Raw genomic sequence first — 24674 nt, forward strand, 5'->3', positions numbered from 1 at the left:
TGATGGAATATTGTTCAACATCTAGATTGTTATACATCTTTAAAATGCATGCAAATGCGTAAAGCACAGCAGTTACAGTGATCTCTTCACTCAAAAAAATGATATGTTGGCTTTACTTAACTTTTTTATGTAAACAGGTTCCACCGGTTCCACATAACTATGTTTCGTTAAACAAACATAATATGTTCATGTAACTTTAACATCATGGAATTTGGTCATTTTAAGCGACCCAATTAAACTCTGAGCTAATGAGTTAATTAACTCAGAAATTCGGTTTAATATAAGTTCAGTGACTCAGGTCAAATGATTGTGATATAATGATTATGTTAAAACACAACCAACACCATCAGATGACCTTTGTTTATTGTTCATCCGGCTGTTATAACTCATGTACAGCAACCAAACAAAATCTAAAGTTAATAAGTTAATGGTCAAGAGCCCAACTAAAACACACACTTATCTCCATAATGGTGACTTAAACATTCCGGTTTTCTCCTTCAGAGATTCTGCTTGTTAACATCAGGTGTCTTCAATAATGCTCAATCATCACTCAGTTATTCACTTAATTAACTCATTAGCTCAGAGTTTAATTGGGTCGCTTAAAATGACCAAATTCCATGATGTTGAAGTTACATGAACATATTATGTTTGTTTAACGAAAACATTGTTATGTGGAACCGGTGGAACCTGTTTACATAACAAAGTTAAGTAAAGCCAACATATCATTTTTTTGAGTGTTCTTGTAAACTCAGAGATGTGGATTCGGACAGCGATTAAATCTCCACACGACATTGGTGTTTGTCAAAAAACAGTGGGTAATTCAGCCGGGGCTTTTTACATGGGTGGTGGGAGAAAAACTCAGACATTCTGGACTCGGACGATAATAAAATCCCTGACTAACGCCTGTAAATGATGAAAATACCTCACGACCCCATGAGAAACCATTACCGTCCGAATTGGGCCTAAGACTGTGTAGAGTGGGACCATATGTGCTCTGAGCAGAGATGATTTAACACTGGAGATGTTACTGTGTGGGCATTTACAGTTATATTTACATTGAAACTTTTTTTTCCAAATGCATAAAGATAGACGTGCTTTTATAATGTTTTGAATAGTTAGTGTAGGGCATTGGCAACCATAAGATGGGCACCATTCACCATGATGATGTCATACTCGAGTGTTTCAATTGTGAAACGATTGTGATTTGTGAAATAGATGGCTGATAGAGATGATTTAATAATTTAGCCCTGTCTTAAAGGGGTGGTTTACTGCTTTTTTTCTTTGCATGATTGTGTTTATGGGGTGCAATATAACATGTCTTCGTGTTTTTTTTTTAAAAAAGCCTTATTTTTCATAAATTTCACCTTTATTGTAAGGTGCTTTCTCCTCCTCCATAAAACCACTCCCTCAGAAACAGGCAATGGGCTCAGATTGGTTAGTTGGGCCGGTGTGTTGTGATTGGCTAAACTGTGTAGTGCACGTTGTCCGGAAAGTTCACGCCCATTACCTTTACGGGCGAAAGCTGCATGTGCTCCGGACAAATGTAAATAATGGTGTCGATACTGCCGTATCAGTTTGAGCCAGAATCAGACCCAGAAAGCGGCAATGAAGAGAGTCAAGCAGAACCTCCCCAAACACGGCTCTTACAAAACGTCTCTGAATGGTACATTTGTTTTATTATTAATATTATTCTATTCTACTATTATTATAAAAGAATTTCGATATGCTTTACTTGCTACTGTTGCTTGTTAGCTTTTGAGATACGGTTTTCTCCTGATTAAACATTTAATAACTGAATTATGACTGAGTACTACCGTTTTTTAAAGTTATTGTTTTATCGATATGAACAACCCCTTATATTTCACAAAACTTAGTTTACTCAGTGTATTGTTTTCTTCAGGTGTACATGTGGCAACTGTGTTAAAACCATACTGTACACTGATAACAGCAGCTGAAGTTTGCTGATGCGATTACAATTTTTTTTACTTTATAGCCTACACGTTTGTCTTATACACACAAAATAGCATCGAACTAACTGGCTACTATAAACAAAGGCGTTGGCATTGGTTTACGTTCTTGATCAAATCGAAAAATTACGTCATAAAGTATACATGGACAAAATATACATTTACAAAATTAGTACATAATTACAAATTCAGGTCCAAAATGTTTGTACGCGTTTGTCGTAGACACGAAATAGCATAACTAAGTGGCTACTAAAAGCCAGCGCTGGCATTTGTTTACGTCCTTGATAAAACTAAAACATTACGTCTGAAATTATACATGCACATTTAAAATGATAAATTCTTACTTACAGGTTGTGGACCAACAACTGATACCTCTGGTTTTAAAGTTGGAACTGCTTCATGTTTTAATTACAGTTTCTTGTTGAATCCGGCATTGAATTCGTGGAGATTCTGGAAGCTGTCTTCCGTAAAATGCGCACAGAGAGCTAAATTACGATTGTAATTTTCAGGAACATAACCAAACATAAATTTTAGCCATTGTTGACGAACTACAGCGTCCGTGGGAAGCCCGAACACAGAAGACCTGACAGCTGGGTGAACATAACACACTTTCGACGGCATATGGCTACAGCTCTCCACTATAACTCTTCCTCTTCGACAAAGCCGCAGAAATATGGCCATGCCTCCTTTTTTGCATATTCCGGAGGGAGGGTTGATATGGGTTAGTTAAGTATAAAACCCGGGAAGTATCTCGCTGTAGTCCCAATCGAGTCGTTTTTGTAGGCATTAAACTTCCTGATTTTTAAAAGACGATATCTCTGCTTACGTTGAACTTTAAGTGCTGCAACTTTGCAGATCACCAACAGCAACATTACACACTATTTAAAATGAAAAAAGTGAAATACTTAAATCAAATTTAAGTATTTTTTCACATATTCTTCACTGATACCCTTTTTGTGAAATAATTTCTGTTAATATTTTTGATGTTTTTAAAGTGGAGATGGGGTTGGGTTCATGAGGAATCATCTTTTAGATGAATAAAGACACAATTAAGCCATGTGAGCTGTGGACATACACACTATGTCGTTTTCTCTCTTCTGTTCACAGGAGGGAGTTTGGCTCTGGAGTGATGGAACCAAAATGAACTTTGAATACTGGAATCCTGACGAGCCCGATGATGACTGGTACAATGAGCGCTGCCTTGAGCTAAAATACAGTAAGAAGTGCTTTTAATGTTCATAAACCTACATCTAAATAAACATTATTTAGTTTTTCATAATATACAAATTATAAAAACACCTATTTTTTCTTTCTTGCAGCATCTGGTGGTTACTGGGATGATGACGTGTGTACTGTAAAGAAGCCGTTTGTGTGTGTGAGATGAACCAGCGTGTGGAAAATCAATAGAAGAAACAAGCAACTTTAACTCATTTACTTTCCTTTAGAAATGTTCAATGGAGGGAATAAATGTGTTCTAAAAAAATATTAATTGTGTTTGTTTGATTGTTTTTTTGTGAATGATAAGTTAATGACTCAGTTACACCTGTTAAACACCATCTTTTTTATAATTTGGGTATCAGTCCACAGTCTCTCTCTTTTCTCACTAACACACGTTAGAATAAGTAATGTGGCATCCTAAAATGGCCACCAACAGTAAAAAAAAAAGATATATATATTTAATCTTTATGATTATACATTTTTAGTTTAATCCGTCTTAATGTAACATGAAACATTAAAAGATAATGTGTGTCATTTTTAATAAACAGATTTTGTGGCTCAGATAAGGCCGCTCCCAGTTCAGATCTGGCAAATGGGAGCGGTCCGTCAAACTGGCGTCATTCCACGACGCATGTGGGCCGGATCATCACTCCACATGTGCCAGAAGTGGGCCGGATCATAATAACACATGTGCCAGAAGTGGGCCGGATCATAATATCACATGTGCCAGAAGTGGGCCGGATCATAATAACACATGTGCCAGAAGTGGGCCGGATCATAATAACACATGTGCCAGAAGTGGGCCGGATCATAATAACACATGTGCCAGAAGTGGGCCGGATCATAATATCACATGTGCCAGGTGTGGGCCAGATCATCACTCCACATGTGCCAGAAGTGGGCCGGATCATAATATCACATGTGCCAGAAGTGGGCCGGTTCATCATAACACATGTGCCAGAAGTGGGCCGGATCATAATAACACATGTGCCAGAAGTGGGCCGGATCATAATAACACATGTGCCAGAAGTGGGCCGGATCATAATAACACATGTGCCAGAAGTGGGCCGGATCATAATAACACATGTGCCAGAAGTGGGCCGGATCATAATATCACATGTGCCAGGTGTGGGCCAGATCATCACTCCACATGTGCCAGAAGTGGGCCGGATCATAATAACACATGTGCCAGATGTGGGCCAGATCATAATAACACATGTGCCAGAAGTGGGCCGGATCATAATATCACATGTGCCAGAAGTGGGCCGGATCATAATATCACATGTGCCAGAAGTGGGCCGGATCATAATATCACATGTGCCAGAAGTGGGCCGGATCATAATAACACATGTGCCAGAAGTGGGCCGGATCATAATAACACATGTGCCAGAAGTGGGCCGGATCATAATAACACATGTGCCAGAAGTGGGCCGGGACATCACAATGTTTCTATGTGAGGAGGAACTGAAATAGACTGAGCCATTGACCAACTGAAACCTGCTCTAGTAGTAGAGCGTCTACTTGCAACGCCAAGGTCATGGGTTCGATTCCCAGGGAAAGCAAGAACTGATAAGAATGTAAATGTGTACCTTGAAATGCAATGTAAGTCGCTTTGGATAAAAGCGTCTGCCAAATGCATAAATGTCAATGTAAATGCTCTAAAGTCAATGACACAGTATTATTTTTGTTATTTAAAGAGCGTGTTAGTAATGTGCCCCTATAGGTGGGTCCACAAAGCACGTACACTCTGCTTATTACACACACACAGCAGCACACAAACATGACAAATATTAAAACTAAAAGATTATCATTGTGTATAAAGATATGGAAGACAGCAAGCCTTGTGTCAGTGTTAGTTTCCCAGAAAGTCCTTGTTTTCTCAGAGATCATCTAAGCTCCAGCAATGCATTCCTTACAATCCCACAATCCCACATTCAGACATTCCTGTCCCTGTTTGGAAAATCTCAGACGCCTTCAGTCTCAGCACTGGCCATTCTTCATATAAAACATGATTGTTCTAAGCTGTAAATGAAAGATTATTGGAGCATGTTTACAATACTTTTTAAGACCTTCTGCTTCTGTTTCTTTTTTAATTATTTGTGAGATTTACTAGTAATATCTTAATGAAAACAATATTTCAAGGTAATTTCTACACATTGTTTCAGGGTAATGTTAGCCAATTCAAAAGTTGTGTTGCTCTTAAACTCGATGCATTAAAACTTGTGATTGATATATCCAACACACTTGTTAACAGTTTCGGAGTGAAATTACAGATTTATCCCAGATTAATAATTGCATTAATTTCACAGTAATTTCACGTAAAAGAACACACAGAAATGGGGGATAATAACTTCAGGAGGTACATTTATGATTTCTTCCTTCTGTTGAACTCAAAAGGAGATATTTTGAAGAATGTTGGTAACCAGACAATCAATGTACTGAAGTCAATGTTTCATCAACGGTTTGGTTTACAACATTCTTCAAAATAGCTTTTTAACTAACTTACTTACTTTAACTGTCCCAAAATATCTAAATGACCTCCAGATGTAACAACCTGAAGCACTGGTGAAACAGTGTAAATACAGCTAGAAAACATTGATAAAAGCAACCTTATTAATTATGTATGCCTAGAGCATGATGAGAACACCAGTACCAGAAATGTTGAGTAGGGTTTACACTTACATTTCTACAAGCTTGAATTGAGTACTAATATAGAACTTACTTTTACATAGAAATTACATTTGTTTTTTTCTGAAGTATTTACTTCACAATATAATCATTTGTATCATTGTATTTGATGAATGTTCTCGTAATGTTGGCAGAAAACATTCTTTGAATGTTCTTTAAATATTAAGAATCATTTTGAGTGAAACAGTATTACTGAGTGTACGGTACTTTTTAAATAAAGTAGTGTATTAATTTTTAGTTGGCACAACTTAATAACATTTAGAAAACTTGTTAAACAAGTAAACTCAAGTACTGTTGAATCAAAATCATTAGTTGTGTTAACTTCTCATTAGAGTTCACATTACTAGGAAAATATCAGGAAACCGATTGCCTTAAAGTAGTAGTTCACTTTTTAAAAAACTTTTGCTGATAATTTACTCACCCCCATGTTATCCAAGATGTCCATGTCTTTCTTTCTTCAGTCGAAAAGAAATTAAGGTTTTTGATGAAAACATTCTAGGATTTTTCTCCATATAATGGACTTCATTGGGACCCAAACGGTCCAAGGTCCAAATGACAGTTTCAGTGCAGCTTCAAAGGGCTTTAAACGACACCAGACGATGAATAAGGGTCTTATCTTGCGAAACGATCGGTCATTTAAAAAATAAATAAAAAAGTTTAAGTTTTATAGGCACAAATGCTCGCCTTGCTCTGTTTTGTGATGCGCGTTCGTGACTCTCCTGTTCGAACTCGTTCATCAAAATGAACAAATCTTTTTTCGAGTCATTTCATTCATTCAACGAACGAAATGACTCGAAAAAAGATTTATTAATTTTGAACGAGTCTTTTTTCGAGTCATTTCGTTCGTTGAATGAAAGAAAGAAAGACATGGACATCTTGGATGACATGGGGGTGAGTAAATTATCAGCAAAAGTTTTTTAAAAAGTGAACTACTCTTTTAAAAAAAGCAAGTAATGTGAAATAGGAATAGTATGTGGTTCTGACATATGCTTAGTTAGTATAGTTCACTTACACAAGAGTTCTAGTAACTAAAAAATAACTGTAGATAGTACTTGATAATTTACTTTAATACAATTTGATTGTTACCATTGTTGTGTTTTGCATGCTGAATGTTGAAGTTTGTGTGTGACTCAAGCATGATCAATTACAAGATTGTCACAAATATCGAGGGATTATATAAACCCAATTGAAAGTTTCACAACATGTTTAGGACATAAGTGTTAGGAACACAATTATAAAAGATCATTAAGTTACATGAAATATAGTTACATTCTCTATCTCTCTATCTCTCTATCTCTCTCTCTCTCTCAATAACTGATTTCTTATGCTGCATCAATGGGAAGAAAATTACAATAAAGTAAATGAAGTTCCAAGTGCCCAACCAAAGGGAACACTGATCACCATAATGGTGACAATAATAATGTCATAATGTCATTATAAATGACATAATATTTTTAAGAAAATCAACATCAATTTATGAAGTCAACTTATGTGATGTTCTCTCAAATGTTTCAGTTGTATTGACAATTCAACATTCAAGATGACTTTGGGAAATTAATGCAAACAGAGAAAAATAACTGCAGAAGTGGAGGAAATGACTGAAAAGTCCATTAAGAATTCCCCCGCCTCAAACAATAGACAAGTAGACAGAGTAATTGCATTGCACTTGATATAATACTTTACAACAGTAAACTACAAATCCATTGACATATTTACTGACATTTCACTTGAGACTTACTGATATACATGTTATATTTAAACTTTATTGTACAATGCAAATTGTTAGCCTCATAGCATAATTGCCTACTTCATATTTGAATTCACATTAAATTAGGCAATTATGCTATGAGGCTAACAAAATGTCACCTAGTGACCAACGCTGAATAATCAATGACCCAGGTCTCAGCCACAGAAACCCAACAGACAGTCAAAGTTGAATACAAAAATGCACTTTATTAAGGGGCTTTCTCGCCTGTTCTCTGATATACAAGCACACTTTTCTCCTCATAAATATTTTATATGGAATAACCGTGATATTCTGTATAAAAACAAATCTCTTTTCTTCCAGCGCTGGTTTGAGGCTGATATTTTGCTTGTAAGTCAGTTATTTAATGCAAATGGCCATTTATTTAACTATGAAGAATTTCTTAATCGTTTTAACGTGCCCATTACCCCTAAAGAATTTGCTATTGGTTTTAATGCCATACCATCTGGAGTTATTAGATTGTTTCAACATATCTCCTACCCCTCTTCTTTACCTCCTTTAGATCCTCATGCTACAGTGGTGGGGAAATACTGCTTTTCATCCACTTCTTTTAATAGATCGATACGTCAATTATTTCTTAATGAATGTGTATCAATTCCAAATGGCACAGTTTATTGGAATGCTTTTCTTCCCAATATTGCGTGGAGAAAGGTTTGGCTGATTCCGAATAGATACTTTATTGAGAACATTGATAAGGATTTTTCTCTACGTTGGGAAAATGTTTTGTTTGGAATTGTTAATTGGGGGGGAAAAAAGAACAATTACACAAAAACTAAATATTCTTAATTAATCTTCTTTTTTTTGTTGACAAAATGTTATATACATAAATGTAAATTTTCAGGTCAGAAACCGTTTACTGAAGTACAACATTACTTTGGGACTATCTCTGACTCGTGTAACAAGAAGGCTTTAAAAACAATTGATATGTAAGTATTTGAATTTTTTCCTTTGATATGTAATCTTTTCTGATTAGTTATATACCCCTGTCTTGTGTTTTTTTGTTGTTGTTGTTTATTTGTTCGTTCTATATTGTGACTGTTTTCTTCTTTGTTCACATAATGTTTTAAATAATAAAAAAGTAATTTTCATTTATATAGCGCTTTTAATGTAGATTGTTTCAAAGCAGCTTTACAGAGATAAACATATAGTTTAAGGTAACAGAGATTGTTTTGGCTTTATAGCGGTTCTTGAATAATGTTATTTCCAGCTAAAGTTAGTTTTGATTGATTCACTTCCGTCTAAATGATCATTAGTTATTAAATTAGGGGCCGCTAAGACGACGCCGTTCTCTCTCTAAACAGACTTTAAACTGAACCTGTGATAAACGCTGATGGCGTTCACATGCGCATTAAGAATTTATTCTATAGTTAGAGTAGATGTAGAGAGTTACTAAGAGAGTTGGTGAACAATCGCACGTGCTTTGATCTTCCAAGAAAAATAATTTTAAATAAATGGTCACTTGAGTATGGAAGCTCTTTTCCGCCACAGAATAAAACATTAAAAAAAATAATTGTGACTTTTTCTCACAATTGCGAGTTTTACATCTCGCATACTGACTTTATTTCTCAGAATTGCGTGATAAGTCAGACCGGAAGTTGTGTGACGTAATTGTGAAAAGAGCCTATTGCGTGAAATAAAGAAGTCGCAATTGCGTGCTATAAAGTCAGAATTCTGACTTTTTTTTCTAGCAATTCTGAATTTATAACACATAATTGCGAGTTTACATCTCCCAATTCTGACATCTTTTCCCAGAATTGTGAGATATAAACTCGCAATTGCGAGTTATAAAGTCAAATTCTAAGGGAAAAAATTACTTCTTTTTTTTTTAACCTCAGAATAGTTTAATATCTCACAATTCTGACTTTATATCGCAATTGCGTATTATAAAGTCAGAATTGCGAGATATAATGCAATTCTGAGAAAAAAAGTCAGAATTTCAAGTAGCCTATATTTCTCACAATTGTGAGTTTATATCTCATAATTCTGACTTAATTACACGCAATTGCGACTTTATATCATGCAAATCTGACCTAATAACACACAATTGTGAGTTTATATCACGCACTTTATAACCTGCAATTGCGGCTTTATATCAATTCTGAGATAAAAAGTCAGAATAGTGAGATAAAAAGTCGCAATTACCCAGCAGGTACAGGATATAGACTACAACGTCGGTCAGACGTTGGATTTTGGTTGAAAATGAAAGTCGGGTTGACGTCTAAATGTTTGTTTGACGTCAATCTCCAACGTTGGGCAGTCGTTGAATTTTGGTTGGAATAAACCAAACAAAAAAGTGAAATGCATGGCCGTACACCAGCTTCACTTAAAACTAACCAGATATACTTTATTTAATTTCCGTTTGAATTAAATCATATTTTGTATTTTAAAGTCACCATGATGGTGGTTAGCGTTTGCTTTAGTTGCGCTCTTGACCCTTGACATTTTAATATAATAAAATTCTCTGGCTGCTATAATTGTGTGTTTACAAAGCACAATTGTTGTAGCTAAAAAAGCAATGAGATCAGGTGATGTTGGCTGTTTATTGATGATGATGACATCATAATGTAATTCCCTGATCTTATTCAGTGTCTAATGTTGATTATATAGGACTTGTGGTTTTAATATTGCTTTATTCATAATAGAAATTATTTGATTCTACAGCAGATCTAGCAGTGTTGTTTTTCAAATACTACTTAGTGCACAAAAACCTTTAATCTATGGTATTACTGGGACGCACACAGACATCAAGAAACAGCATATGAATCTCAACAATGGTGACAATCAAACAAAATATCCAGATAATCAGATCAACTCTGAGCATAAAATAAGCTACAAAAAAAAAAATCCAGCTGGATAATTTATTCATGCCACAATGCATGCTGGGAGTTATGGGTGAGTTTTGATTGGTGGTACCCAGCATGCAGCATTTCATTGATTGTCACCATTGTTGGGAGTAATAAACTGATTCTTGATGTCTAAGTAATAATGTAGAGGAAAAAGTTTAATACACTAAAGATTTTTAAACTCTTTTATATTGTTTGATAAACAACTTTGCTCTCATACTGTAAAATAAAATGGTTTCTGTTATAAAACAACATTAAAAACACAAATTCAATATAACCAAAACATTCAGGCAATTATTTGATGATGACTTCATCATCAATAAACAACCAACATTACCTGATCTAATTTTCTTTAGGCTTTATTGCCACAATAAATGTGCTTTATAAAAACACACAATTATAGCAGCCAGAGAAAATTTATACTAAAGAGTCAAGGGTCAAGAGTCCAACTAAAGCAAACGCTAACCACCATCATGGTGACTTTAAAATACAACTATTGATTTCATTAAACCGGAAATGAAATAAAGTAAATCTGGTTAGTAATAAGTGAAGCTGGTAATGCTGTTTGTGGAGTTGTTCACTCCTCTGCTGAGATCTTCACAGATATAATGTGCTGCCATGCATGTCACATTTTTTTGCGGCACTTATTCCAACCAAAATTCAACATCTGTCTGACGTTGGAGCTTGACGTCAAACAAACGTTGGGTTTAGACGTCAACCTGATTTTCATTTTCAACCAAAATATGACGTCTGACTGACGTTGGATTAGTTGGAGTCCAACGTCTTCCTGACGTCACATTGACGTACTGTGCCTGCTGGGTAGGCTACCCTTTTTATTCTCAACATCTTTATTGCAGATGCAAACCCCTACATCATACCAAACGTCATTGCCATATTGCCAAAGAGCTGCATGGACACACAAATCGGATCTGAACAGTTGTGATACACAGTGTGGACATCATTTAGATCAGATACAAAGATAATCAGATTTGGACTGACAGTGTGAATGTAGCCATAGTTATGTACTTTACGTCAACATTTTAGCCATAGTCAACGCTTCATTTACACATGTGTCTGATGCTGTGCCTCTCTCAACCACAAACGCCTCCATCAGTTTTTTCAGACTGATCTCATGAAATGGCGTATGTATGACACGCCAATTCGTATTTCCATTTTTGGCGTGCTATCAACACGCATAATCGCTTTTCAGCGTGTTTATCAACGCCTTTGACTTAACGTTATATTACTGTATTATATATATATAAATATATGACCTACCCCAACCCCGTCCCTAAACCTACCCGTCACTGGGGTTAATACCATTTATGAGTCTTCCCCTACCATCCTAGGAAAAAAAATATCGCTCCGCAGATGTAGATCTACATTTTGCTTCATTTCGCTCGGACATTTAACGGCGTGTACATACACGCGGAATCACTCGGACATTTAACGGCGTACACATACACGCAAAAGATGACGGTTCGTTTCGGCGTGGACACACACGCGGATAGCTCAAAATGCGTATAGATAACACGCCACTTGACTTGAAAGTGGAGTGTATGTTTACGCAAAGTCATGATGTCATGTTGGTTTTTTGCACTCTTCTCTTTAACTGTTGACAATCTGAGGACTCGAAATGTTTTTTCCCGGTGCGACCGATTAGTACAGACCAAAACTCGACTATTTTTCAGCAGCAATAATCAGCCAAATTTGCGAGTCTGTTCAGTTCAGTGGCATTGTTTTCGTTCAGTGCCTCCAAAATGGCCGACTTCCGGATTGATGACGCGTCGTGAAAACCCTCTATATACACTGTCGAGCGCGCTCTCGGATACCCTCGCGTTCGCCTCGCTTTAGTCCAGTCCGGCGCCTCATAAAAACACACACACCAGAGAAAAAAACTTTGCAGGTCCTATGGTGGAGAGAGAGCCTACTCGGATGAAAAACGCGTAAATTATAGTACGCCGCATTTTATTGTCAGTAACGGTAACGGCATTGTAACGGAGGAAACAGTAATTCGTATTATGCACGTAAAAACTAATTTTCGTGTATAAATTGCACGATAAACACAATGTGTGCTATAGAGACGCATTTAGTGTGACCGGGTTGCTCCAGACTAGTTTCCTGTGCTTCCTTATTTGCTACCCAACCAAAACTATTTAGACAGACATATTCCCAACAGTTTTCCAGTACCTTTTTAACTTCTAGTAGCATTTCTCCCATCTCTACTTGAATAGATGATACTGGAGATGTTTTAAATGCTCCACCGCTGATCCTTAGAGCTTGACTTTGAAATGCCTCGATCTTTTTGAGCCATGTAATGCAGAGCAGTATATAATCAGACTACCATAATCTATTGCCGATCTAATTAATGTGCTACATATTCTTCTTAAAGACTGCCCCCTAGTACTTTATGGTATATAATATTGTAAATATATTCCCTTTTTCAATAGTACATTGCAAATATACTAACACAAATTGTAGAAAAATATCCTTGAAGTGAAAATTCTGTTTATTTTTTTAAAAGTGTATTCATTTGCACTTTATTAAAAATATATTTTAGGTATATTTTAACTGTGTGCTGGAAATTATTGTAGCAATCCATTGAAAGTATACTTTCAAAATACATTATAGTATACAATAGTATTTTGTACAAAATATAGCTAATGTGTATTTAGCCCCGATAGCCTCTTGGGCAAGTGCAAGTACATGTAGCGTCGTTGTGCTTCGAGTCGAGTCCTGGTCTGAGGCCTATCCTAATAAAAGGCAAAAACACCAGAACAAATATTTTAAAACTGTATATGTATAAAGACACTCATGGTATCATGATCCAATATGGGTTTATATTTTAGTTAAAAATTTCTAATGTCTGAGTTGCAAGGTGTCAGGTCTGATGATAAAAGGCAATGCATGGGCGAATGGAAATGTTATGGAAATGGTCAGATATGGGATATAATAGGCACGTTCGCAAACTGGCACGGACCAACGTTAAAAAACATTAGTGGACGAAAAGAACAAACAACTCAAACCCGAGGACTCAAAAGGTGAACTAATTATTTGTGTTTCCTAGATCTGAGTTGTTCAATCCTCATATCCCCATAAGCTGAAGCTATCCAGCCTGTACAGGTTAAAGGTGAACTAAGTAACTTTTTTACCTTAACCGAACAGCTTTGGAGTCATTGTAATGTTTATATTACTGATTTCGTGTTGAATGGTGGTCGTCTCGCACCCCCCTGGTGCCTGTGAGCCGCAAAATCACCCTTGCACTGTAAAAAATAAAACCGTAATTTTTACGGTAAAAAACCGGCAGCTGTGGTTGCCAGTACTTTACCGTCAAAAATACGGTAGCAACGTTATTGGATTTACAGACTTAACTTAAATTGTACAGTAATAAACCATATTTCATTATCTGATATTACGTTAATTTCCCGATCTATTGAAGTATTAATATCTATTTTGTACCATTGTAATACAATGACAACCACCAATCACAGCAGTGATGAGAGTCACATGATTAATCAAAGCTCATCACAAGCAGCTCTTTCACGAGAAGGTTAATATTAATATATAGAAGCTGCACAGTGTCATTCACACAAACATTAATCACCATCATGGTAACACACGTGAAATTTTTAAAATGAATAAACTTTAATTTAACAACATTAAATGTAACATAAAACTCTAATGTACATAACTGATCAGAAAAAAAATTAAGAAAACTATAAGGAAACAGTTATTTCAACAAAAATACATCAAATGTGAAGTGTCACGCAGGGAATTGTGGGAATGTCAATTTACGGTATTTTCACTGTAAATTATACAATGAGTTGTTCTTTTTCACTTTCAAAAACTTTTAAATTTAACAGTATTTTACAGTAAAATGTACCATTAGATCTATCACAGTTATTAACCGTATATAGTACGGAAACTTTCTGTTAACCAATTAACAGTTTTTCACTGTAGCATTTTTACAGTCTTTTTACCGTTAAAATCATGATCATTTTTTACAGTGTGCAACTTTGGGCCGGCGGGCCGACACCGGGCCTCAGTGTTAGGAAGTATCGTGTGATATCAGGTCTCGCGAGGTAACGAATTGCTTTACGGCAAAAAACAGATCTGATCAAATTCTGATAAAATGAGCATCAAACAGAAATAACTCGGCGCCGTATACATGTGGTGTTGGGCGCGCGCAGCTCTTAAAGGGGCCATACCTTATTTCCACTCGTTACAGCGTCCATCCTACTGAACAGGTACCGGTGTACAGGGGGAGGGGATCCGGCCGAGCCATCTCTGCGTGAGTGCTATTCACGACAGTACAAGTACTCCACAGCGACTCTAGGGGTCGCTGTTTGACAAAAACGGAATTCCTACTTAGTGCTGCTTTAACACGACAACACATCAAAACACAACCACACAGCAAACACAAATAAGGGTTACTAATGTAGACAAACAGCCGTCTCATTCTATCTCAGTCGTGTGTGGAGTCAAGTATAGTTTATTAGGCAATTAAAAGCATTGAGAAATTTAAAACAGAGAACCCAAAAAGCAAACATGATACTTCATGGATTTCAGATATTATGACAGTTATGATGGTGTGATATTAAATTTTGCATCTGGGTTTTCTAAATAAATCATAAGTGGAATAATAATAATTATTATAAAAACAACAATGAAAAACAAAATAAAAAATAAATGTGTGTTACAGCCTCTTCTTCAGCTTCCTGAACAAGAACGATTACGCTTTTACTTTCCTTCCTGAAAGAGTAAGCACAATACATGAGATACATATGGATTATGAGACAAGTGACCATAATATGAATCTCATAAGTATGCACAACAAAATAATTTATATCATGAAGAAGCAAAATGATATACAAGAATAAAGCGTTTGGCATTGTTCTTTGGGAGGAACTTTGAGTTGATCTGAATCCCCGAGTTGATTCTGCTGCTTTTAAAGATGAACTTTATTCACACCGATAAAGTTTCTTTCTCATGTCGGATGTTATGGCAGGTTAGGACAGATTTATCCAGATTATATTTTATTGCTTAATGCATTATTGTGTCACATTTGGCGAAGATACGGCATCATACCTGAAAGTGCTGGATCTGAAGAGGATCTACTTACAGTGATGTTTGGTATGTTTGCGTAGAGAAGATGGATGATTGAAACGCTTCCCACATGCAGTGCAGGGATACGGCTTTTCTCCAGTGTGAATAATCTGGTGCAGTTTTAAACTGTTTGCTGTAGTAAAAGTCTTCTCACACTCAAAGCACATGTACTCTCTCACACCAGAGTGAGTTTTCTCATGTACATGTAAATATTCCAGCAGTGAAAAACTCTTCCCACACACAGAACATGAATGCGGCTTCTCCTTCATATGACATTTCAGGTGTCTCTTCAGGTGTGATGCATAGAGAAAAGTTTTGCCACATTGATCACATGTGTACAGCCTTTCTCCAGTGTGGATGTTTATGTGTTCCTTAAGGTGTCCTGGTTTAGTGAAGCTCTTTCCACACTGATCACAAATGAACGGTCTCTCTCCAGTGTGAACTCTCATGTGACCCGTAAGATATGCTTTATCTGTGAAACTCTTTCCACATTGATCACACGTGTGCAGCTTCTCTCCAGTGTGGATCCTCTCATGTTTTTTCAGAGATGATGAGTGATTGAATCTCTTGTCACAGTGTGAACACTTGTAAGGTTTCTCGCCTGTATGAACTCTGTTGTGTTCCTTTAGTCTTCCTCTTTGTGTGAAACTCTTCCCGCACTGATCACATGAGAGCGGCTTCTCTCCAGTGTGGATCATCATGTGACGCTCAAGACGTTGTTTGGGTGTGTAACTGTTTCCACACTGAGTGCAGGTGAAAAATTTCTTGGCTCTTCTTTTCTTTAAATCTTTCTGTTTGGTTTGAAAGTAACTCAAAGGTTTTTCTCCAGTTTTGACATTATTTTTCTCCTCAACTTTACTCAATTTTTCATTCTCCTCGTTTTCTTCAATCAAATCTGAAATAAAGGTAAACACGATTAATTTTCAGTAACTCCAAAAAAAAGAAGAGAAAATTGAAGGACATAAAAGTGAACCTAGTTGACATTAGGCAATTTCTACTTAAAAAAATCCTGATTTTGATGCATTTTTGTTAAGTATACATCCCTGCAACTTTACATGAATGAGGTACATTGATCTCACAATTATTATTTTAAAAATACTATAGGCACAAATCCCATGTTTCTATGAGGAGAACAACTGCATATGTTTGATCAACTACACAATTATCTAACATAGATTTTTTTTACCCAGTTAATAGAAAGTGCCCCTTATTATGTGTTGCTACAGCTAGATTATTCAACAGTTGTAAAGATTTTTCTTATTACAACAAATCTAAATCTAAAACTGCTTGAAGATTAAACACCAACCTCTTTGTTCTTCAGGATCTTCAGTGTGTTTCATTCTGCAGGGTTCTGGATCACTCATGTTCTCACTGTCCTCTTTAATAAACTCAGTCTTGGCAGATTTCAGCTCTTCCTGATGCTCTGATGCTTTCATGCTCGTCTTCACTTGTAGCTGATGGGAATTTACAGCATTTATAGGAGAATTACAGTAGGAGGAGCTTCACTGATGATGTGATTGCAGTGGGAGGAGCTTCACTGATGATGTGATTGCAGTGGGAGGAGCTTCACTGATGATGTGATTGCAGTGGGAGGAGCTTCACTGATGATGTGATTGCAGCTTCACTGAAATTGAACTTCAGTGTGTGAGGAGCAGTAGCTAGTGATGGCCAAATGAAGCGTTTCGAAGCATTATTGCTTTCTGATACAATTGTGTCGTGCTGTGAAACTCATTTATGTAGGTGAATTTTACAGATACTGATGAATTTCATGTGTTCACCTTGATAATAAAACATTAAGCATGATCAGTGTGTGTAATTATTTCTTTAGACAAGGACAGAAGATCAGCTTAAAAAAAGTTGGAAACCATCACAGAAATTCTAATGGTTTCTATTAAAATACCAATAGGAACCATTGGCTTTTACCATTTAAACCACTACAGAATTCTTTTTTGTAGTGTGTTTGGGACATATTCCATTAGGATTTAATGCCCCCACCAATAGAACCCAACACATATCAGTAGAGACCCACAGAGACCACTATAATTCCCATTACAACCAATAAAATTCCCATGAAAACCATTACATCCAATAGAATTTCTGTAATGGTTTCTATATTTTTTAAGCAGGGCAGTATCATGTGTGGAAGCTTTATCTTGTTTGACTGATATTTTTGTATGTTGAAAAGGATGTGCTTGTGTAACTGGTTGTACTTGTATAATGTAGCAGAGGGTTTTTTAAGTTTCTGTCTTTGATGCATGTTTTTATGTTCTATTAATAATAAAATAACAAAATCCACTCTCCTCAACAATAACGCCAATCCAAACACCGACTACTACAACCCACGGTGTTGCCATGGTTTGGCTTCACTTTTATAAGAAATACAGCCGCCAGGTTTCAAACCTGTCAACACTGGATTGGGCTGTCAAAGCAGTCAGGTGGTTCACTGCAGGAGTGAAGCAGTGTGTTTGCTTCAGACGTCATTATCACGTGACTAGTGACGTAATGATACAAGCTCAGAAGCAGTGGTTCATTGCAAGGACCGTTCGAGTTTGAAGCAAGCTTCGGAGCGTCGGTGTCAGACCTAACATCACTAGCAGTAGCCTCTGCATTGCACACATATTTGATGCCTTTAATCCCTCCTGATGAACAGGAGAGACAAAATGAATGGTTCACAAGCATCACTGAATACACCCAAGGGATGCCAAAGTGTGGATTTCAGAAACCAACAGGCCTTGTCAGAACTAACTCATAACGTTGAGTGTGACCAGGAAGTTCTTTTAGGGGATGAAATTGGGATTCATGATGATGTAAAAAGGGGACAATGGCATCCATCTTCCCAACACGATGACCAGGATGACATATTATGTGACAGTACATCAAACCTAAGCAGTAGAAAACAAGGTTCAAAATCAAATGTTTCCACCACTTCATCTGCACGTCTCAGAGCAGAGGCTGAAATGGCTGCTCTGCTTGCCAGTCAAAGTTTGCTGAAGGAAAAACATTCTCTTGACAACAAAAGGAACAACTTCAGCTTAAAGCTGATATAGCTGGATCAGTGGCTAAATTGAATGTTTTAAGGACCTCTGGATCTGGTGTGCGGAGTGCTGTTTCTCACCAATCTAATGGCATGGAGTCATATTTTAAAAAAAGGGGATGAAAAGCTCTTAACATTGATGCAGATGAAAAGGGAAAACCAGCAATGGAAATTGTGGATTTACAGCTTGGAAGGCAAACACCGAAAGGTGCCCGCAATACCATCCATCTCCAGCAGAGGCCCTCAGAGCTTATGAGACAGAGCACAATTCCAAGAAATACAACACCGCCTCCAGTGTCTCATCATGGAGATGTCCATTCGTCCTTTTCCACGAATACTAACAGTGACCAGAACCACATGTTGTCTATAATGAAAAAACAGAATGAGATAACATCAATGCTAGTGCATCAGCAATGTCTTTTATTGCTGCCTAAAAGAAACATCCAAATATTTGATGGCGACCCTCTACAGTACCATGCTTTCATGTGGTCTTTTGAACAAGTAATTGAGGAAAAGACTGATAATGCTGAAGATGGCCTGCATTTTCTGGAACAGTACACCAGGGGGCAACCACAACAACTTGTCAGGAGCTGTCAACATTTGACTGATGGCTCAGGCTATGCAAAGGTAAAGACTTTACTGCATGAACACTTTGGAAACGAGCATATGATAGCATCTGCCTATTTGGATAGGGTCTCTTCGTGGCCAGTGATTAAGCCAGAAGATGGAAAGGCTTTACATGCATACAGTCTGTTTTTGCGTGGATGTTGCAATGCCATGGATGAGGTTCATAGTTTGTGTGAATTGAATACACCTGCCATTATGATCACTGTGATTAAAAGAATACCCTACAAACTGAGAGATAAGTGGCGAACAGAGTCATGTGCAGTGATGGGAATAACGGCGTTATAAATAAACGGCGTTATCTTTTTCAGTAACGAGTAATCAAACAAATTACTGTTTCCCCCGTTACAACGCAGTTACCGTTACTGACAAAAAAAAAATGTGGCGTTACTATAATTGAACTCACTGAAGCGGCTTTCATCCGAGTAGGCTCTCTCTCCGCCATAGGACCTGCAAAGTTTTTTTCTCTGGTGTGTGTGTGTGTGTTTATGAGGCGCCGGGGTGGACAAAAGCGAAGCGAACGGCGCGAGCGCGCTCAATGCACGAGAGAGACCGAATGTGTCCGAGAGCGCGCTCAACAGTTGCGCAAGAGAGACCTAATAGACAGCATTATCTATAGCCTATTGGTATCATCTGCAACGTTAATTAATTTACATGGTTATACAAATAAAATCTATAACACAGAAAACATCTTTGTTTGACCGGTTGTAAACACGTGCGGCAAACATGTCTAGAATTTGGCTTAAATAACCTCTGATGATGACGTTCGCTATAGGTTATAAAAATAAACCCCCAAAATATTATATTTTAGTATTATTTTTTTTTTTTGGTAAATTTTTCAGTATTATATTGAGAGAGCACTTGTTAAACTGTTTACTTTTGTTAGGAAGAAAATACTTAGGCTACAGTATGTCTACTAGTTGTGAAGTTGTGTAACAGTTTTATCATTTTAATATGCACAAAGAGTATGTATATTTTTTTATTATTATTTATTCATTTTTGGTACATTTCTTAAGAAGCATAATTTATTTTTAAACTTTAAAAATACTGTGCGATATTAAGTATAAACCATGATGTTTTATTGTTCTACTATAGTAATGCTAATATTTAGAATAATGTATTAAATTTAATAGGCGTCTCTCACATTGTCCCACAGCAACATTAAAATAGAATAAATTATTATTATAAAACATTGAACACTAATCTACACTATTAAGTGTCCATTTCATTCATTTAACATATTTAATACTGGGGGCATCCAAATTATTTGACATAGGCCTATTTGAATTTTTTTTTTAAGTAATGCAATAGTTACTTTCTCTGGTAATTAGTTACTTTTATAATGATGAAACTCAGTTACTAAATCAGTTACTATTTGTGAGAAGTAACTAGTAACTATAACTAATTACTTTTTTTAAGTAACATGCTCAACACTGGTCATGTGGCATCCAGGAAACACATGATGGACGGAGAGCTATGTTGATATTGTGACTTTTATGGAGCGTAAAGTGAAGATCATGACCGATCCTGTGTTTGGAAATCTACAGGACGTACCAGTGTTGGTGGCAAATAAAGAAGCCAGCAGGACAAGATCACTTCGCTCAGGGGCTAAGGGAAGTTGCTTTGCCACTGCTGCTACTAGAGTTGAAAAGACACTAATAGAACATAAGGTTAAAGATGGACATTTACCTGAAAGGACTTGCCTGTTCTGCCAAGGTGGACACATGCTGGAGTTTTGTACTCTGCAGGAGAAGAGAGCTCTAAGTGAGAAGATTGATTTCCTAGTAAGGAGTGCAGGAAACGTCTCTCTTGCAAAACATGTGGCTCAAGGCACCCTAGTATGGTTCAGATCCACCACAAGGACAGGAGAGCAGATGTAGAGAAAGGTAAGAGCAACTCACATTTACATTTATCTGACGCTTTTATCCAAAGCGACTTACAATTGCTATATATGTCAGAGGTCACACGCCTCTGGAGCAACTAGGGGTTAAGTGTCTTGCTCAGGGACACATTGGTGTCTCACAGTGGATTCGAACCCGGGTCTCTCACACCAAAGGCATGTGTCTTATCCACTGCGCCATCACCACCCACCTGCAACTCAGAGAGATTTTAAGCTCGCTATCGTACCAGTAAAGGTTAAATCAAAGAGTGGGCAAAGGACAGTGGAGACCTATGCCTTTTTGGACCACGGCCGGGTTTCCCGATAACGATGTATCTTAGCTCTTAAGAGCGCTCTCTTCGTGCAAGGTTACGAACGCTCGCCGCAATTCCACGCGCGTTTCCCAAAAATGCACTTAACATGAACGCGCGAGAACGCGTTCTACGTGCTACCTAAGCGTCGCTGTCCATTCGCGAAGTGCTGAAATATAAACTTATATGGAATCGTATTCTGAACGTTTAACCTAATAATCGTCATTTGTTGTGGATTAGAAATCAAGACAAGTCTATATGGATATAAAGCACCTATTCAGGCTGACAAAATGGCTGAACAAAAACAAAAAAACAAGAAAAGAGACCTTTCAAAAAGATAAAATGAATGTCCTTTTAGAGGAGATAGAGGGAAACAAAGATTTTATTTTTAACAGATTTAAAGGACACCGTACAAATAAGGAAAAACAAAACATCTGGAAGGACATTGTCACATTGCAAACTAACTGCAACCGTGTTCAAAGATCAGGGAAGGAGGTCCGCAAGAAATGCCCAGCATCCCTATTTTGCCCAGTCTTTAAAGCATATTTCCCAGATTACTTAATTTATGATTTTTTGTTTTTTGTTCATTGGTTTAATTTAGATGTGTATTTCTATTTTTTTCTTCCCTTTTTAATTATTTCATTTATTCATTTAAACAAAACACGAGTACAACAAAGTGTACAATAAAGTACAATCAAAACCTTATATTATACTCGCGTTGCAGTGTAATCTGTTAAATCTAGATAAAAGTGTAATCTGCCGGTTGTCCTGCAGGTGAGCTCATAACTCTGTCTTCTTACGATGCACTTGGGGATTTACGATTACTCCAGAGCACTCGTAGTTCTAAGAAGATTTTCAAGTGCTACTTAAGTTACGATGCTTTTGGGATACAGAACATAATATTATGATCAGTCGTACGATCGTTTTTACGATCAACTTAGGCTTACGATGCTTTTGGGAAACGCAGCCCAGGGCAGTTCAGCATCCTACTGTACAATGGGTTTGATGGGTAGATTGAATCCGGGAGAAAAACAAAGATTATTTTGCGCACCATGGGCCAAGAGAGAATTGTGGACAGTTGTATTGTGTCGGACTTGGAAGTGGCTGGATTGGACAGTGGCTACTGTGAAATGCCAGATATCTTCACACAACCTATGTTGGTTCACCATAATGGTGACATCAAACCAAACTATTATTTTCAATAAATCATCAACATCTTAACCTCTGTTAATTCTCAATAAGAACTTCTGTAGACGTCTGACAGAAATAAAGTCAACCTAATTAGTAATAGGTGAAGCTGGTAATGCTGTTTGTGGAGTTATCAGATCTTGAGAGATTGAATGTATTTTTATCTTCAGTTGATTTCATCTAAGGCTGTGGCTGGAAGTAGTTCTTGTGTTTCTCTTTTCTTCAGTGATTCTGCTTGTTAAAAGGATAGTTCACCCAAAAATGAAAATTCTGTCAGTAATTACTCACCCTCATGTTGTTTCAACCCCGTAAGACTTTCGTTCATCTTCGGAACACAAATTAAGATATTTGTGATTAAATCTGAGAGCTGGATCACTCCTCCATAGGCTTCTAAGGGATTGAAACTTGTTCCCCGAAAAGTTATTAAAGACATCGTTAAAATAGTCCGAGTGACTACAGTGACTCAACCTTAAGTTTATCAAGCGACGAGAATACTTTTTGTGTGCAAAAAACCCCTAAAACAAAGACTTTATTTCAACTATTAATTTCCTTCTTGCTGGGCCTCTAGTCAGTTCACTAGTGTAATAGCGTAAGCTTCTGTTGTTGTACGTCACACGCATCACACACATGACCAGCGTCGGCCAATAGTGAGCCTACGTGTGACGTAGCACTACGCGATCATACTACGTTAACTGACTAGAGGCCCACAGAGAAGGGAATGAATAGTTGAAATAAAGTCGTTATTTTTTTGTTTGTTTTTGCGCACAAAAAGTATTCTCGTCGCTTGATAAACTTAAGATTGAGCCACTGTAGTCACTTGGACTATTTTAACGATTTCTTTCATAACTTTTCTGGGCCGGCAAGTTTCAATCCCTTAAGAAGCCTATGGAGGAGTGATCCAGCTCTCAGATTTAATCAAAATATCTTAATTTGTGTTCCGAAGATGAACGAAGGTCTTATGGGGTTGAACAACATGAGGGTGAGTAATTACTGACAGAGTTTACGTTTTTGGGTGAACTAACCCTTTAACAGCAGGTGTTCATCAATAATGCTCAATCATTATTAAATCAATTAATTATCTCATTTTCTCCAACACTGATATGTGTTACATTTAACAGCCTGTAGTGTGCACACTGAGCAGTGCTCATTTCATCTGGGCAAACCCATGTGGGGCCTACATGGAAACCGGGGGCAAAACTGGCTGGGTCCCAGTTAGATAGCCCAGGTCAAACCCATGTGGGCCCCACATGGCTGTGCTGGCTGGGTTTTCACCTGTGTGGTTCGGGAGGGAGAGAGGGGGTGACGGGGGAAGTCTTATTTTGTTGACCGCTGTAGAACACTTCTAACGCTGTTTAATGCCATTTGGACAGCATTTCGTATACCAGTGAAACAATTATGGAATGTATTGGACACGCAACCTTGTTTGTTTCTAATGCAAAAAAATCTACAAAACGCAGTCTTTGGATTCACGATCATTGAGCAAGTGCGTCTGGCAAATTAGTTTCCCCTACTCTCTCTGCCGACAAATATTTTGGCTTTCAGATTGTCGCCCACACTAACTAAAACTAACTCAGTTCAGCTGTTCTGAAACCGAAAACTCAGAGTTTCCCATCTCAGGGTAAATCAACTCAGAGTTCAAGTTTTAAAGTCGGCATGAAAGATTTGAATGCACCGATAGCCGCACCCTCATCGGCTCTGGCCGCACCCTTTCGCCATGGCACGTGACCAAAAGAGAAGATAGGTCGTTTCGAGGGGGGAGGGAAGGGTAATGTATTTGATTAAAGATTATAAGGGTACATGAATTAAAAAAAAAAATGAAGTGCACAGATAAATCATTTATAATAAACACTACAATATTACATATAAAAAGAAGATTTGTCAAATTTGATTTCATGCCGACTTTAACTCAGAGTTGGTTGAACTACGGTGGCCCAGTAGTGCACAACACAACGAAATTCAAAAAGCAAACATAAGTTCACAACACAACGGAAACAAGCCACAACACGACGCAAAAAAGCCGCAACACAACGGAAACTAGCCACAACACAACG

General features: G+C 37.3%; 1 protein-coding gene and 1 pseudogene across 1 annotated transcript in view; both read right to left on the reverse strand.

Moving 5' to 3' along the window:
• The window catches only part of LOC130102548 (zinc finger protein 271-like), an 86503-nt gene extending 69303 nt beyond the window's left edge, over window positions 1-17200 (reverse strand). The window contains exon 1 of the mRNA XM_056268499.1: window positions 16894-17200. Coding sequence (XP_056124474.1) covers window positions 16894-17023 — 130 coding nt within the window. The 5' untranslated portion in view covers window positions 17024-17200. The remainder of the gene's footprint in view (window positions 1-16893) is intronic.
• Window positions 15681-16657, reverse strand: LOC130102532 (gastrula zinc finger protein XlCGF67.1-like; annotated as a pseudogene).
• Window positions 17201-24674: the final 7474 nt, after the last annotated feature.

This window comes from Rhinichthys klamathensis, unplaced genomic scaffold (genome assembly GCF_029890125.1).
Source record: "Rhinichthys klamathensis goyatoka isolate OS25496 unplaced genomic scaffold, OSU_Roscu_1.1 h1tg000274l_1, whole genome shotgun sequence".
NCBI classification, from domain to species: Eukaryota; Metazoa; Chordata; class Actinopteri; order Cypriniformes; family Leuciscidae; genus Rhinichthys; species Rhinichthys klamathensis.